Raw genomic sequence first — 17,680 nt, 5'->3', positions numbered from 1 at the left:
ATAAAGTACAGTTGTGATGCTTTCACAGTCCGCTATAAGGTAGGAATTTCTGTTGTCAACTTAGACAAGAAAACAAACGGTACTCATTGTGTCTAAAATGAAAACGAAGGTCCAAAACACCATGATATAAGTTATTAAGTTATCTGTTTTGTTTAATTTATTGAAAATATCAAATTGGAATGACTGAGGTTCAAATTTAAACGTTTACACGGTGTTGGAAAGTAACTTCACTGTGAAATTCTGAGTGTACTTTAATGTTACATGAGGAATTTGCGCAGCAGTGAACTCTACTGGTCAATGTGAAGAACAGCACTGCTTTGTGGTACAGACGCAATTTAACATTTAATGTATTTTTTTTTTTATCTTCTTGCTGCAGCTCAAATTAGTTAAAACAAATAGATTTTTTATATAGCAATACAGCCTCCTTGCATACACCCAAAATATGCATGTTGGTTTCAGTGGAGACTAATTGTCTCTTGCTATGAATGTGACTGTATAGTAAATCGCTAATTGTTTGTATAGACACTCAAGTTAGCTGGGTCTGACTCAGGAATATGTAGATCATGCACGATCCTGTGGACATCAAAAATGTATTTGCGGATCGACAAAACACGGCTGAATTTGAGGGAGTGACAAATACTCTTGAGGAAAATGCTCTTCATATTTGTTTTAATAATAGCAAAGAGATACATTAATTAAACATGAAGAGTTTGTATTCGATTATTGGATGATATGCCTCCATGTGCATGTAAAAAATATCATCTCACAAATCATCTGCTAAGTAATAAGTATCTCAGGAAAGACTATATACAACATGACATAAGCGACGGCAATGTATAGCGCACGATCTAGTTTCCATTCATGCACCATTCTATGAATGAAAATGAACGGCTATCCACAAGATTGCCAGAGATAGTTTGCTCACGGAAATACAGGTCATCGATAAACTGTTTAAAAAAATCATTGACATCAAAGGCCAAAGCCATTTTAAGATTTTTCTAATGGGACAAACAATTAGGAAAACATGTTCATTAATAAGAGACGTGCAACATCGAGATACTCAAAATATGCCCCTCTTAGAGTCGGCAGAAAAAAAATAGTGGGGGTGTTTAGAAAACAATCATCTTTGCATGAGCGGTGTAGTGGAGAAATAATGACTACAAAAATCGTTTGGATAATTATTTAAAAAGTCGAATGTATTAAAAACAAATATTTTGTTTGGGATTTGAAGATACGTCGTTCTTAAAAAAAAAGAGAGAGGCAAAAAATTCCCCCCATGTTATTGGTAAAATGGTACAACCCTAAAGGTTACCGGAAGTTGTATCAGCTGCCATGTTTGGTTGCTTTGTTGTAGGCTTCTACTAGGTTTCCTACAGAATTACTAAGTGTGGAAATGGAGGCAAGCTGGAGTACGTTTCTTTTCCAAGTAAGTTCACTGTTTCGGGGTTTACTGCTATTGCACGTGTGAGGAAATCTGGAACTATAGCCATTGAATGTTTTGGCGGCAAAAACAGTTTTTAAACGACTAGTGTGAAGTAACCAAGCAAAACAATGGTAAATGAATCCTGGCTTCCAGCTGTGAGGCTCGAGGTTGACGCTTGAACAAAAACAACCTCAACTTGTGAACGAAAACGACAAATTGTTGGCGATCGGTCGTGTTTTTCGAGAAGGTGAATATTGTGAATAGAATTTTGAAGTTTGTTTTCCAAGTGGACCGCAGCAAAACATGCGGGATCTTTTCAAGTGAGGCACTGCACCGTTACAATCGACCCACACACACACACACACACACACACACACACACACACACACACACACGCACGCACACGCAGCAGCCCATTAGAAACGCGTTCCCCGGACGCTTAGTGATCTTGAAATCTCAAATAGGATTTTGCAACAAATAACATGAACAAAAAACGTTTATTCCAAGGGGAACGACCGCTGAGTAATTGAGTGCGCTTGGAAAAATCTCAGCAGCTGATAACGGCGGTTCGCGGCCAACTTTCCTCCCGCAGCGACTGTAGCGTTCACTAGCCAACTTAGCTAACGGAATTTAGGAAATCTCCATCACATTCGGTAAAAACCGAATCCAATTAATTCCTCATCACGGGGTCTACGCGGCTCGCCGATCACCGACCAACTTGTTGTGCAACTAAAGGCCGCGGCTTTATCCATTTATTTGTCTGTTTATTCTGCTGAGCGTCGCGGAATGGAATTCAAAATATGCACCCAATATTGGCTAACGCTAGCGTCAATTATGCTAATTTAGGTCTAGTTCTTCTTTTTTCAATGGCAAAATTTGAGTGCTGAACATCTCTGGATTTTAAACTCATGTGAAACATCGTGTTCCCCTAATCGTGTGTTATTTATGAGCATGATACATTCAGATGACTTTGCCATAGCAGGTGAAATGTGTGTTTTCTGCTGTTTTGTTGTTTATTTTAATATATAAATGCATGCTTTGGATTTTAGAGCGCGCTGAGTGTAACTAAAGTGAAGGCTGTACTGCTGCATATCATAGCAACCTCCTGATGCATGTCAATTTGCTTGGAGCAACCAAGTATTGGTATTTGACCAATACCCGCCTATTTTTTTTTAAATATCGAGTACTCGTGAAGGCTGAAGATACCAGCCACTCATATCCAGAGCTTAGAAAGCCTGAATTTGAGTAAGTCCTCCTTGGCGCTATACTAGAGCAGTTTCCCACATTGACTAAACTGTGTCAAAAGGAACGTTTTATACAGTGTTCCCTTGCCACTTCATGCTTAACTTTTTGCAGCCCCCCAATAGACTGTCCCTTTACAGCTGCACCTACCGGAGGTACTGCAATAACACTCCCAGGATTAGTCCAAATGTGTAGTCTGCAGTCTAACAACCTGTTACGACTTGGTCTTGCTCAGCTGTAAATGAAGTCACTTTTGCTTAAAACTAAACCTATATTTGTCATTTTACATCAATGGAGTATATGAGGGTTTTGGAAACGACTCTTATAGGCGCTGCACTTGTGGCTGTGAGTGAAAGAGCTGTGCGGAAACATATGTGGGTGAGGTGTGAGCAGATGCATGAGGGCATGACAACAGACTGGGCCTGGCCTTTTAAGAAAACTTGCATTGTGGGGAATGAACGGGGTGGGGGTCGTGCTTGGGGCTACGGGGAGAGTAAGTGGCCGTTCAGTGTGCTCTGATGTGTTGTTTGAAGATATAAAGTTTTTGCCCCAAAAGAGGCACGTGCTTGTTCGCCCTCTGTCGGTGGGTTTCACTTATTGCAGGGGGGTTTCTGTCCCCATTAAACACAAAAATGAGAGAACACTATACTATTTGTGTATATGTTAAACCACTTTTTTGGGGAAGGGGGGTCAGAAGAGTATTGCCGCAAGAGATACTTGCTACTATGTTCATGTAATCTGTGGCAAAGTTCTTATTGAGGGTTTTTTTGTTTTTTTTTTGTTCTTGTGTGCGTCTAGAGTCATTCACTGTTTAGGCAAGAAGACAGATGGACAGTGCAGTTTGTTTTAAAATATCTGGCATGGTGCCAGACGCCAGCAGCCACACTTGCATTATGTACCTCACACTGTTGCTTTGTCTTTTCGTCTTTTGTAAACGTTAATGGTGCGCTTGGTGGAAGCGGCGAAACACTTCACTCACGTCAGATGCTTCAGAACGTATTTTGTTATTTGATTCATAGGAATGATGACTTGTATCCCCTCTGTAAAAATTTGGGGAATGTCTATTTTTATTTAAAAAAAAAACATATATGAGCCTTAAACTGCAATCTTCGTTGCACTTCAAACTGAAACCTTTCATTCGAGGTAACAAACATTACATGAATGGTGTCTTCTCTAAATACTTTGCAAAGTGAAAAGGTGAAATGAAAAGAAGAAAGGAAGGACAGGTTACAAAAAATAGAAAGTACATTTGACTTTCAGTGGCCAAAAACGACAGAGAAACTACAAGTACAAATTCAGTATATTGTAAAGTTGGTATATATAACTTAACTATTTTCTTTTTATAAATAATCATGTTTGCTGTGTCAAAGTCACAAGTCTAAAACTACACTCCAAAAGTTTCTATTTCCAGGGGTGTGAAAGGACCTTAAGTCTATTGCTCCCATTTGACTGAAAGGAAAGCATACAGGCTCTTTTGTCGATCTTTTTTTTTTTTTTTTTGGTGCAACACACAGGAATTAGACTGTTTATACAGAATATTAATGAGACTACTACTCTGACACCTGTAATAAACCTTGAAATTTAGTGTCATTCTAGAAAAGAGGATTCCCAAGGCTCAGCACAAGAAGAAATACTTGTGTGAATAATGAGTTCAGATTCTTGTCTGGTGGTTTTTGAAAAGATGTTTTGAGCAAAGGTCGTAGAGAACTTTTTTTTTTTTTGGGTGGGGGGGTCAGGACAGCTGAGTAATTGTTTTGATTTTGGCACAAGCTTATTATTTTTATCCAAGTTGAATTCCTTAGTACACACACAAAATCAACATGTTTACACAGTATTTTAAAATGAGTTAGTCCTAGGATATCAAAATAAGGTTTGGGAAGTGCAAAGAAGTTTTTCAGGTGCTTCACAGGTGGTTTGCAAATGCAGCATTAAGGTTTTAATACGTATACATGTATTTGTGAACTAATATAGTGTAACTCAAGGCCTGAATGTCACACTGTTTATGGGTGTTATTGCGCCTGTATAAAGTTGACATGCTGTATTTTTCCAGTAGAGAATTTGATTCATATTGGCACAAGGCTTTTATTGTGAGAATGCTTTTAAACATATAATAATATTGACAAACATGACAAACTGTGTTCTCAGACACAGGATCACTTGTTTGTAGGGCTGCAACTAGGGCTATCACTATGGAATCTTTTAAAAACATATTATCCTATTGATTGTTCTTTCAAATAAGTAAGTGACCAGCAAAAAAAAAAAAAAAAAAAAACAACAAAAAATATATAAAATAAGATTGTTTGCAATGACAGGTTATATTTTCGGATAACACAGCCCAAGTATTTTTTTGTGACGTTCGCAACTTTCTTTTAGGAAGCTCCATGTGTTAGTATTGTTTTAAATGAAAGCCCACCAACTACGAAATCAATCTGTTTTTAAACATGTTTGATGTCCAGTGTTGAGGTCAGTCTCTTTGGCTACCATTGCAACACTGCGTGTGTCTGCAAGAAAGGCCTGTGCAGAAAACCGTGTGGTTATGGCGAATAGTTTTGACCGGGTTTGGTCAACTTTTTCCACCCAGCCCTACCTGCTTAATTAAAGTGCTGAGTTAAATAATAAATTAATATCTCATATTTTTGTCCATGCTTTGTACTTTGGAATTTGTTCCATCTTTTTATGTCAGAAAATCCAACATCTTTTCATATTGACATAGCAGAAAACACATTTTTCATTATTTGTTTGCTGGTTTGGTACGAAATGTCAAAAAGTCTTCTTTTCCTCTCAAAATTAAAGCAGATGTTTGCAAATGTCTTACTTTGATTCCACACAATGATAGCATGCTTTCATACAGGAAGAAAGAAATCTCAGAATATTTCCAGTCATCATTTGAACAAGGTCTCTGAACGACTGATTGAATGTCGCAAACAATTGCTTATCAATCAATTGTTGCACTTCTAATTGTCTTGTAAAAAATGTCCTTCATAAACATGTTTATGAAGATACATAAAAGTTTTTTTTTTTGGACTAGCCATATTGACATTTCAATTTATGTAAAAAAAAAAATAAATAATATACAAGTAAATTATAAATAATGGCTTTACTTTGTCTTTTTTTTAATTTACATATATAAATGTATGAATAAGGCAGGTGCTTATTTCACTTTGATTTGAAAAGGATCTTTGACTATATTGTGATTACATTATTCTTAATTATACTTTGCAATAATTTGTCACCTTCGACGTTCAGATACAACTTCAATAATTTTAACAGTCAGAACTAAGTGAAGACCGAACCAAAGCAGTTTTCAGCAGCTAAAGCGAATCATATTTTATCCGAAATAGTGTCCTCTGCAGCTTGATCCCCCGCTTTCTCCCCCTTTTCTACCATTTTTTTAACATGGTCTTTGTTTCGGTCCAAAATAGGATTATGGCAAGCAGCTGTATAGTGAGACACAAAAGATGGAGGAAAGACGCCGCATAATCGGACTCAGGCTGCGAGTGGCGGCCGAGTCTACAGTGGCCCGCGGAGCCGTCGGGACAACTCCCTCCATTTTGATGTTATTTATGAGCGGGCAGCCTCAGTTGTCAGAGCGCATTTGTGTCAAAATGCTCAACGCTGCATAAAGGCACAGCAGCTTTTACGGGGCCCTGCACCTCTGCATCCCAAGCTTCGCAGGTATCGCCCCGCCACCCAAACGGAACCATCACGGCCAGTAGGCGGCATGGCATCGGGTTGGGGTGCCTAATCCTAGAAGGTGGCGAGGGTGAGCAGGTGCTCCGCGGCAAGCTACACGAGTCCCCGGCTTCCTTTACACGTCGGCAAACTGACTGCTGGCTTGGCCGAGTGGTGTGTGGATAAACAATGTCCCGGCCTCATGAATAGATGAGGCAAATCAATGAAGATGAGCATACAAAGCACCCCCGCTGCGGCCCTAGTGCATCACTGCTCAGATTTGTGTCTTCCACAATAGGCTGGATGACATAAGGAGGACATTGTGCCGTTCTTTTTTTTTTTTTTTTCCAAGCCACGGCCCTTCACTCTAGCAACTTCTTTCTTGGCCTTCTTCGATGGATGATTGAACCTCAAAGGGAAAGGTCAAGCATTTCACCTTGGCCCTTCTTGCTGCTGGTTGAGAACACTTTATTTTATTTTTTTAACTAACAGCATTAAGTGTTGCACAATTTTTACATTTTCCCACACTGAGTCAACTGAAGCAATGAATTTAATTAATTTGATTGTCTCACTTTGAAAAATGGATCATTTGACAATTAGCAAAACTTTGAAATTGAGTTTTTGCGCAAGTGGTAAAATGTTGTATATGCTGTTTACAGGACACGTTTGCGATTATTACTAATAGAGGTGTTCGATATCCCCTTATTCCCGACAGATACTTGTATGAGTACCTAAGGCTACAAATCGAATTCACAATTGAAGGTTTTAAAATTTGCTAAAGCATATTTTGTTAAAAATGGCAAGCTGCAGGGTCATTAAAATAGAGTCAAAATCAGTATGCGTTGGCTGAAAATTTCCCTAAAATTTTTGTTTTAAATAAATCAAACTTTATTAACAAATACTTGTTGGGTATGTTCAGTTCGAGTACCAATACCTTCAAATTGGACCAGGTACCAGCTGGGCAAATACCGATACCAATATTTGGTTATATTTGCCCATTCATTATTACTAACTACTTCATTGTGGGACTTAAGCAATAGTTTTTAAGTTTACGCTAAAATTAATTGGCCAAAAATCCGCTTTTTTGATGGTTGTTGTTGATATTGAATTTATTATCCTAGGATGATTAAGAAAAGTGGCCTTAAATTTGTATTATGTGATTATAATACGGGCAAAAAATATCAAATGAGGTGTGTCAGGATGCCTCTCTTTATTATAAAGTGTGATGTGTTTGTATTGCTGTGCTGGTTTCCCATATCGCTTTGTAACCTAGATACTCTATTTGCTGTTCGAGCCTTTGCTGACCTGTAAATTTGTTGCTGTTCGATGGCAGAAAAAAATAAATAAAAAATACCGGTCTGCTCTTTCGAGGCTTTTTGGCAACACACTGTACTCTGTTATGCCTCCAGTGTGAAATGCTTGTTTCACAGCCATGAGATGAATCAGCAGGGTCATTACTGGATCTTTGTTTTTTGTTTTGTTTTTAACCCAGCATTTGGATTCTTCTGTAGCGGTCATGTGGTGTCAGATTTTGAATTATTCATTCTGAAATAGAAAAACTAAAGCCTATGGGGCTCTTAGACTTGTCAATTGGGACAACTGTTAGCCTTGAAAAGCCTTGAAATTACCTCATATAATTCAACTAATTTTATTTAAGGATTTAATTCATCTGAGTTTAATTAAATGTGATGAAATAATGATGTTAATTTGTCCCAAGGTAGTATATTATTTGCCCTTTACTTGAATTTGTCTCAGACAAAGAGCAATTTGCATCCTGCCCAAACATGAGACATTATTTCAAAAGCCAGTATGTCCTCTAGTGAGGACACTAGGACATAGTAGGGTTGCTCAAATTAGTAAAAAAAAATGTAGACGTAAAAACAAGTATCCACTGCAGTGGAATCAAATGAATAAACTGCATATCAGGTTGCTATTATCACCATCATTGATAAATTTATTGCGTTTCCATGGAAACGGGGGGACTTCTGTATAAAAGTACTGGTGGCATTGTAACATAGTATCGGTGACTACTCAAAATATATTAAGAACAGATAACTACATATATATACAGTATAAATATATGTAGTTATTTATTATAATTATTTTCTGTTCTTAATATATTGCTGAAGTATGGGCAGCTCCTAAAAATGAGATGACCGGAAAACAAATGTAGTCAGGACATCTGTATTCAAAACATGTTCTAGTCACGTCATCATTTGCATCATGTCATTGTTCTGAGAAAAAAAAAAAAATCTTCTCACACACAAACACACCTGTCTTTGTCTGTTTTTCATTTCCTCGTCTCCTCCTCCTGATGATTTTTTTTTCTTTTTCCAATTCCACCAGCAGGCCAATGAAGCCCTCCACCATCAGCACCAGGTGGCCCAGAACAGCCTGCTGCCCCTTCTTAACGCCGGAAATGAACCGATCGACCAAAAGCCTGTGCTGCCCATCCAAATGGACCAGAAGAACCCATCGATTGCTCTGGATCTCCTTAAAGACAATGTGTCCAGCGGAGGAGGCGGACGACCGCCGGTTCCCGTCATCAAGAAGGAGCACAAAGGCAAAACGCCGTTTGTTTGCGGCTACTGCAACAAAGCCTTCCGCGACAGCTACCACCTGCGACGCCACGAGTCCAGCCACACGGGCATCAAAATGGTGTCGCGGCCAAAGAAGACAGCACAGACGGCACCGACCATGGTGCCGATGATCTCCGCGATGCAGCGGGAGAACAACGGCAATGTTTCTTACATCGCCACGGCGGCGGGCATCCTTTCCACGGCGACCACTTCGGTCTCTTCGGGCGCCGGCATCATGACTTCAGCCATGGGCAACATCTCGCACCACCAGCAGACCGTCCCGAAGAAACCCGCCAAACCTGTCAAGAAAAACCACGGGTGCGACATGTGCGGGAAGGCCTTCCGTGATGTTTATCATTTGAATCGCCACAAGCTGTCCCATTCGGACGAGAAGCCCTTCGAGTGCCCCATTTGCCACCAGCGGTTTAAAAGGAAGGACCGCATGACCTATCATGTTCGCTCTCATGACGGCGGGGTCCATAAGCCCTATGTGTGCTCCGTCTGTGGAAAGGGTTTTTCCAGGTAAGCCTTAACATTTAAAACAATTTTAAATGTTTTGGGAGTTTTGGGTCCTATCTCACAATCACAACCGATTTGGAGACAAACTTTTTTGTTGTTGTTTTCGTCAATGGTATTCAAAGTAGGGCATGATGAATAGATTGGCCGATTTTAGCCCTTCAAACATCTCCCAAAAATAGTCAGACGCATGGCCAATATTTGCCAATTATTTTTGCTTTTTACCTTTATGTAATCTGGCCGTTTACACAATTAACACTTGTGTGATTGTTTACTACACATTAATCCATACCTTACATTGTAACCCTAAATATGCATCATGAAATTTATTCAAGGCCATTTTGCGGTCTTGATATTCAAAATAAAGTAAATTTTCATTTTTACAAACATTGCTTTGGTTAGCAACGGCAGGAAGTTGTGCAAACAATTGATCCAGGTGTCACTATTTTACACGCAAATTAATCACAGTTTATACAATACTAAGATCAAGTGTGACACCTAATCAACTATTAGGTTTTTATTTATTACTTTAGTTTACAATTTTCGTTTTCCCTAAATAAATTTCAACGGGGATCATTTACACGCTCAATTTTTCTACGTGTGGGCCTGACCAGTTCAAATCCCTTTTAAAAAGTGGTGAACGGTAATATTAATAATATTTATTTCTACTAATTGGATTTAAGAAGGTGCAAAATTCTAAAATGACATTTAAAATGTATTTATGTATCTCATATTTCAATATATAAAACTGTGTTTTTTTAAATGCTAAAAAGTGAAATAAAATGTTGCAAAATTTAATCAGTTCCATTCATTTTAGGAAAACAAGTTGCTGTCTTTTCATATTTGATGATGTTTTTCATTTTAATTATCCTAACGAGCAGCAGAAAATATTAATAACGCCGTGGCGGTGTTCCATTAGCCTGTTCTACTCTTATATGTGAGCCACTTTCAGGCATGGCTCCAGTACAGTGACGTGGGTAAGGCATTTGTCTACATGCCGGAAAGCGAGAATGGGCACCGAAGAAAAGGGCACTGAGTCACTGCCACTTAGTTTGATCTGTTGGCATCCACTGCGCTCAACGTTAACTTCTCCTTTTGGATCGGGATCAAAAAAGCAACAACAACAAAATATGGTCTATAGAACTAAAAGGCTTCAACATGACTTATTTGTATGAATGGGCTTTTTTTTTTTTTGTTAAATCCAGTAGAATGAAACAAGCAACTGCCAGGCGTCCTTACTCACCCCACTAACCTGATTCAGCTCTCAACGTCACCAGAACAATCCAGCTGTCTGTGCTGGAACCACGCCAAACTGAGATTATGAATGCAAGAGACTCACATTAAAGGTCCACAAGCAAGGGTTTCGTTTCAAATGGAAAAACAGTTGAATTAAGACAGTAACTCTTGTCAGCAATGTATTTTTTAACCCGCTTTATTTTTGAAGAACTGCCACGACAGCAAAAAGTTTATAAACAACCCAATTTTAGATTTGGACAAAACAGAACTTTTGATGCACATAATTTGGACCCATTTCCATAAATGTATAATTCAGACTTTTGCACTATTTATTAGAGACTAAAACACGTTCAGGAATAAATATGCTTTGTTTTTGTCAGATATACAACTTTTGGGTGAACTTTAACCTTTATAAAGTTGACCTAACTTTGTGACCTACATTTTCTCTTAGTGCTGACGGAGACGCAATGTCAAATTAGGGCTGGACATTCGCGACAAATGCTCACAATTTGCTCCAGGGGGCTCCATTCTAATTACTCGCATGACATTAGTATTCACTTTGTATTTATGCAAGATAAAACATGAATCTGAGAGCTGCGTCAACGGCCACTTTACCGCGAGTAAACAAGTGTACAATATAATGATGTAGCATCTCAGTGTGGGGTGCTTCCTGAAACTAGGCCAAACTAAATCACGCATGATTGATCGTGGAGAATCAACTGCCACTGGCGCAACTTTTAAGGGTTCACACAAGCCCCTCATTAGCAAAGCAAGCACACAGCATCCGGATGTGCGCAATGGAACAAATAAAAGTCGTAGCAAATTCAATATTAATTGGAAAAGTAATAACATAGATTATCTGTGACACTTTCTTGACCATTAACATGTTTTTGTTTCAGGCCCGACCACTTGAGTTGTCACGTGAAGCATGTTCATTCTTCGGAACGACCGTTTAAATGTCAAGTGACGGTATGTATTTTCTATGTGTATATCAGATGATTGAGAGTTACTATCAAGTAGGGCTGGGTGGGGGTAAAACTCGGGTAAGTTGACTTTAAAAAGGGGTCAAAGAAGTCGGGTGTGTCGACCAAAAATCCACCTCATAAATCCGCGACCATGAGTGCTCCATCGTTTTTTACTTGGATCTTTCTTGCAGCCGCACACAGTGTTGCAATGGCGGCAAGGGAGAAAGATCATGGCATATCAAAACAAATTGACAAAAATTATTTGCCAAGTGGAAAAGGCAAACCACAGAGAAGTACCTCAAGGAAAAAAATACTAACAGTTACTGTATGTAAAGACAGTTTTGAGATACGGCACCATTACTTTTCTTGGTGCACCACCTAGTGGATGAATGAGCGATGCTATTTGTATGCTTAAAAAGACTTACTGATTTAATAGTTAAAGAGTTTAGATTAAAGCAGGGCTACGCAATTAATCGAATCTTAATCACGATCATGATATTGGCTGTCACGATTAATTAAACTGATCCTTGGTGATTTTAACATTTAAAAAGACTGCTACCTACATGTTAAATCAAGCACTTTGTCATCTTACCACCTGGGGGCATCGTTTCCCACATGTTTGCATGACCAAAGCTTCTGCTTTTTTCACCCTAATATATTATTTTCCAGTGTGAAATGGTGTTGGGTTTCTCTCCTGATTCCTAATCTATAATGTGCTAGCTGTCCATTGAGACCCATTTTGAAAAATCCGATTAGCAAAAAATTGGAAAATTTGGTTCGAAATGACTGAAAATGACATTTTGACCGCTAAAATTTGCTTAAAAGAAAATAGTGTGCTTGGTTCAAAGTAGGCTTCTTTTTTTTTCCATTTGTTTTCACTCAGCAAGTAAGTTAGCTGTGTTTATTAGTAGTTTATTATTGATTATTATATGGTTTATTATTTGGCAGTATCAAGCCTTGAAGCCTTGTTTATTGACTGCTTGTTCAAAAAAGGGCAATAAATAGACATGTTTGATCCAACATGATGAATAATCGTGATTAATACTAAAAGTGTGCCCTGTCTGCTCAAGGTAATGAATAATGAGTGGTTTTATACGTTCAGTTAAACAAAAACTCAGGGTTAACTCTAGTATATTCTTTTAAAAAACTGTTTGGAGGGGTAGGTAATTATTATTTGATGGATTAATCAATTTTAAAGCGTCAGTAATGACAGCCATGCTACCAATATTATGTTTATCATTGTTACTGTTAAGTTTTTGACACCCCTGACCTTTAACCTCGATGTGCTCTGGGAATTACAGGCGTGTACCTCTGCTTTTGCCACCAAAGACCGACTGCGTTCTCACATGATCAGACACGAGGGAAAAGTGACCTGCACCATCTGTGGGAAGATGTTGAGTGCAGCTTACATCACCAGCCACCTGAAGACTCACGGGCAAAACAACTTCAACTCTTGCAACAAAGGTATTTTGCACCCGCTGAAAAAGTGTTGATTGCAGTGGGAATTTGTTTTTCTGTCCTATTTTTTTGTTTCTACCAATGTTTCTATCAGGATTGATGATTTCTTATGGAAAATGTTGCTTTTTTTCTTTATTTTTATTTTTTTGTTGTTTGTTTGTTTTTACACATAAGTTTAAGGGTTTTTTTCCACTGTACTGTAAATAATATGCTTAATTTTCTTGGTATGATTGTTCATTTTAGATTTTTTATGTTCATTATTATACTGTAGTCTTGAAGACTTGCTTTTTCATCTTTTCACAATATATCTAAAACAAAATAACATTGTCAAATCCAATACTTATTAAGACACTGGTCAAAAAGAACCTGCGTAAGGACTCACCGTTCATTGTCCAGCAGAGAAAAGGTTCAAGTTGAATTTGCAGTGTGTGACAATAAGGGATTAGTAGATGATGTACACCATTGAAAGATGAATGTGCCAAAATTTTAAATGTTTTAAAAAATAAGGATTTCGACTTGGCGACATTGAAATTGCTGTAACTTTGGCAATTTTGTAGCTACCGTCATGTATTATATATCACGTTAAAGGAAATGAACAGTAGAATTTGAATATGTCTTTCAATTTTCATTTTCGGAGACATAAGCCTGATTTTGTGAAAATGCATCTCATTATAGATTTATCTACACACACATACATACACGCACCAGCAAGCCTGCGACCCTAGTGAGGGTAAGTGACTATAGAAAATGGATGTCCATATATTCCTATACTTACACACACACACACACACACATGTTTGTATGGCTCTACTTGTGAGGACATACATTGCCGTAATGCATTTCCTAGCCCCTAACCTTAACCATCAGAAATGATTGCCTAACCCTCTTACCTGAACCCAATTCAGTCCTATACTCTAAAAGCAAGTCTTGACCCTCAAAAAGAGGTCTGAACAAATGAGAACCTGCCTAAATGTCTTCATTTCACAGAATTGTCCTCACTATGTCAATAGCTGGACAGGAACACACACACACACACCCGGGATTGAATGTCTGAACTCTCTGTGATGTTTAACCATTTCAATATTTTTAAGTGTTCTTTGCATAGTCTGCTTTTGGGGAAGCTAGCAAAGCATTTGACAAGTGTTCCTTGCCCCTCTCCAGACGAGGTGTGCAACTCCGCCTCAGCTACCCCCGTGACGGTTTCAGCTCCTATCACCACGGCGATGAATCGAACCAACGCCAACAATAACAACAACGCCGTCACCATAGCGGCGCCAATGAACATTAGTACCAACACGGTCAACATCACGTCGCCCGTCAGCCTTCAGCACCCGCTCACCATCACCGGGCCCGTCAACATCGCCTCCGTCAACATCCCTGCCACCGCGTCCATGAATATCGCCCACCCTGTGGCAATAACCACCCCCATGCCAATGAATATCGCCGGCCCACTCAACATCGCCATGAGGCCTGTGGATAGCATGCCTTTCTTGTCCCAAGTTTTGCCGTCCTCCCCACCCTGGTAAAAAAATAAATAAATAAATAAAAGGAGAACAGAAAGAAAGAAAGGCCACAAAGAAAGAGGAAAAAGTCGAGAAATCGAATCTCTCAATTAGCTCCTCAGGCCTAGCTCTTTTTTTGCGTTTTTTTTTTAATCATCCAAATTTTCTTTTCTATCACGCATCCAAACGGGTGCCGTCAATAAAAGAGCTCGCCAAGTCTCAGCTGCATCACGACAAGAAGAGCAAAAGATGCACAACTTGACTTGAATCCAAGTAGGACCGTCCTGCGAATAGGGACGAGTTTAGGACTTAGCTTAGTTCGAGAGACGAAACTGTGATCCGTATCATGACAGGATTCCTCCCACGTGATGCTGAACTGTGTCGGAGTTGAGGTGTGGTTACCATTGGAAAAGGAGAGATGGACTTACCTCGCTTCCATCGATACGTTACCTATAGCCTGGTGATCCATATTTAATGTAGTAAATAAGCATAGTCAAAAAAGGGATAGCATCTTCCAGAATATTTTTTTTTCACCGCGCTACAGCGTTTCCGTCTTCATTTCGGATAAAAATCCCTACGCTCTCGAGGTACAGAGATTTTGACTGTCTTTTCAAGAGGATACCTCAAAAAGGGTCCCCTTGATGATGAAATGTTGGTATTTTTATATTTGTATGGAATCATGAAGACTCGTGTTTGTATGTTCTAACATATTTTTTACCCCCCCCCCCCCCCCATGTAGTCGGAGCGGATTGAGTCTTGCACTGAACGAGTGTCCTACACAGTTAAAAGAGTAGCAGTATTCGTATTCAAAGGTCAAGCTAACGTGCCAGTCTATGCCCGTTAGCCTCATTGGGGTGCAACTGGAAAAGCACAGGTGCGTCTTGAAGCATTTCATGCTATTTCTGTCAAAAAACAAAAAAAAGTGATTTGATGTGATTTCGCTGTGATTTCGCTACAATTCTGTTTATCTCCTGCTGCCCCAAAAAGACTGACTCAGGAAATACACCTTTGAAAGAACATGGATTTGTTCTGAGATTCTATGTTTGTTTTGTTATCCTTTAACTGTATTGGATTTTGGAAAATGTTATGGTACCGAGGAGATTTTTCTCCGAACAAAAATGGCATTGGTGTAGCAATCACCAGTATTGCTTCCATAAGGAGCTTCCCCATTGCCTTCCAGGACAAATCTGTTTTTTATTTTATTTTAGTTACTAGAAGCACGGCTGTGAATGGCTTTTGCAGGATTTTTTTTTATTATTATTAATATTTTTATTTTGTTTATTGTTTGCACTGGAATAACTTACCAATGGAAATAGTTAATCATTCAAAGGGTCATTTTCTGTGTTTGCCAAGTAAATATTACAGTACGTATTTACCATACTCCTAAAAAAAAAATCGCTCTCAAGTGAGTGTGATGATTTGAATGTTTGTTTGTTTGTTTTTTAAACTCCCTTTGCCCTAAGAGTTGGAGTGATTGGCTGATGTTGCATAAAGGAGCGTTTCAAGTCTTGGGTTGCTTTCAGACCTCCCCACTAACAAATACCGCATTTACTCAATTAAAATGAGGTAACAAATTGCAAGCAATAATATTAATTCCATATTAATTAATTGAGGCCCTTAATAATTATTCAATGAATATGAGTAGCTTTGAATACAAAACAAAAGGGGAATAACTCCTCAAGATGTTTGAAATATATGAAAGATATAAACATTATATACAGTATGTACATAATAGTACATAAAAAATCCAAGTTAATTTCCTTTTCCTTTCTACTCAAAGCTACACATAAATATTACATCATTATTAAGGATCTCATTTAATTTGTATTTCCGCTATACCAGACATTTTAATTGAAAAAATGTGATGTTTTCTTCTTAAAGCGAGGGGTAAAAAATACTATTTTTTTAAAAGCATAACCGTTCACCAACTTGCTGTATGGCATATCTACTGTACATTTTATATTTTTAAACAAACATCTGTCTCAGGCGGTGAATTTCTCCTAATGGGGACAGACGGACAAGTTTTTTTTTTTTTTTTCCCATGTATTCTAATGAAAAAAATTGGAACAAGTGACATTGCATGACCCTGAACACTATAACTGTTGAACTTTAAATTTTTTATTGAATGCATTGTTGTCAGACAGTGTTGCAACTCCTTTCAGTTGACACAGGAAAAAAAATGCAATATGCATGATTGTCATTGTTCAGTTGTTGTTTTTTTTTTAAACAAAATAATAGGTTTATTTTCCTAATGTATGTATTGCGTAGATACACTATAATAGGCTGTTTGCCAAATTTGATACAGCAATGTGACAAACTGAACATTTTGTTGTTGTTTTTTTGTTGTTGAATTGAACATCTCTGTATTTTTTAAGACAATTATGAATTGGAAATTCCATGAGCCTCGTGAACGCAGTTGAATGTATATCTTTGTACACAACTATTTTAGGTCTGCGAATACGATAGTAAAGATAGATGTGAAAGATGAAATAATCCTTTTTTTAAATAAAACTTTTGTATTAGACGATTAACAATGGTAATTTTGTATATACAAGAAAGTAGGCTTTCCAATTAGATCAAACATTCCTTTTTTTTTAAATGTATTGTTTGTCAAATTATTACATGAACATGCGCAATGTTATGTGCCTTTTATTTGGGTTGTCTAAATAAAAGAAAATATTAAGTATTTTGTATTTATCAAATGATGTTCGCCATCAGTCATTTTAAAATTCAAGTTTTTAATGATTTTTATGGCCCCTCAAACGAATTTCAGGCGGTATACCAATCACACGAGCTATGACTCAATGTAATAACTTGAAATCATGAATTCTTACAGTTGTCCGGCAGATGGCGCCAATCATATTCAAATGTTTATGCCGGCTGCGTGGACTTGAAGTCCGCGGTTTTTTCAGCTCAGTGTGATTCCATCACTCAAAGTTTGACGAAGTAAACATAACATGCAAGTAAGTCGAAAAAATAAAAGTTGAAATTATTCATTTATTCGCTGGACAATGCTGAACATCTGTGGCAGAAAAAATAAATAAAAAACGAATCTTTTCAAACAAAAACAAGTATGAACCGTTAATT

General features: G+C 38.1%; 1 protein-coding gene across 2 annotated transcripts; it reads left to right on the top strand.

The window, feature by feature from the left end:
• Positions 1-1,329: 1,329 nt before the first annotated feature.
• On the top strand, positions 1,330-17,276 carry LOC148408870 (vascular endothelial zinc finger 1-like). 2 transcript variants are annotated; one of them, XM_088441824.1, is made up of 5 exons: positions 1,330-1,426; positions 8,684-9,438; positions 11,568-11,637; positions 12,935-13,097; positions 14,253-17,276. In XM_088441824.1, exons 1-5 carry the CDS (start codon positions 1,394-1,396, stop codon positions 14,615-14,617), a joined length of 1,386 nt encoding a protein of 461 aa, XP_088297950.1. In that variant the 5' UTR covers positions 1,330-1,393; the 3' UTR covers positions 14,618-17,276. The 2 variants fall into 2 exon arrangements, with proteins under 2 accessions (XP_088297950.1, XP_088297951.1); XM_088441825.1 differs by having other exon boundaries at positions 1,373-1,426; positions 8,687-9,438.
• Positions 17,277-17,680: the final 404 nt, after the last annotated feature.

The sequence above is a fragment of the Hippichthys cyanospilos genome, chromosome 18 (genome assembly GCF_059441005.1).
Source record: "Hippichthys cyanospilos isolate Australia breed blue-spotted pipefish chromosome 18, RoL_Hcya_1.0, whole genome shotgun sequence".
NCBI lineage: Eukaryota > Metazoa > Chordata > Actinopteri > Syngnathiformes > Syngnathidae > Hippichthys > Hippichthys cyanospilos.
Note: the sequence above shows the minus strand (reverse complement) of the source record. Positions and strands in the feature narration are given on the sequence as shown.

Bases quoted from the DNA above. Each gene is read 5' to 3' on its own strand.
- LOC148408870 (XM_088441824.1), top strand. From the start codon at position 1,394: ATGGAGGCAAGCTGGAGTACGTTTCTTTTCCAA. The intron at 9,439-11,567 runs GTAAGCCTTAAC...TTTTTGTTTCAG, and splicing joins TGTGGAAAGGGTTTTTCCAG to GCCCGACCACTTGAGTTGTC. The intron at 13,098-14,252 runs GTATTTTGCACC...GCCCCTCTCCAG, and splicing joins CTTCAACTCTTGCAACAAAG to ACGAGGTGTGCAACTCCGCC.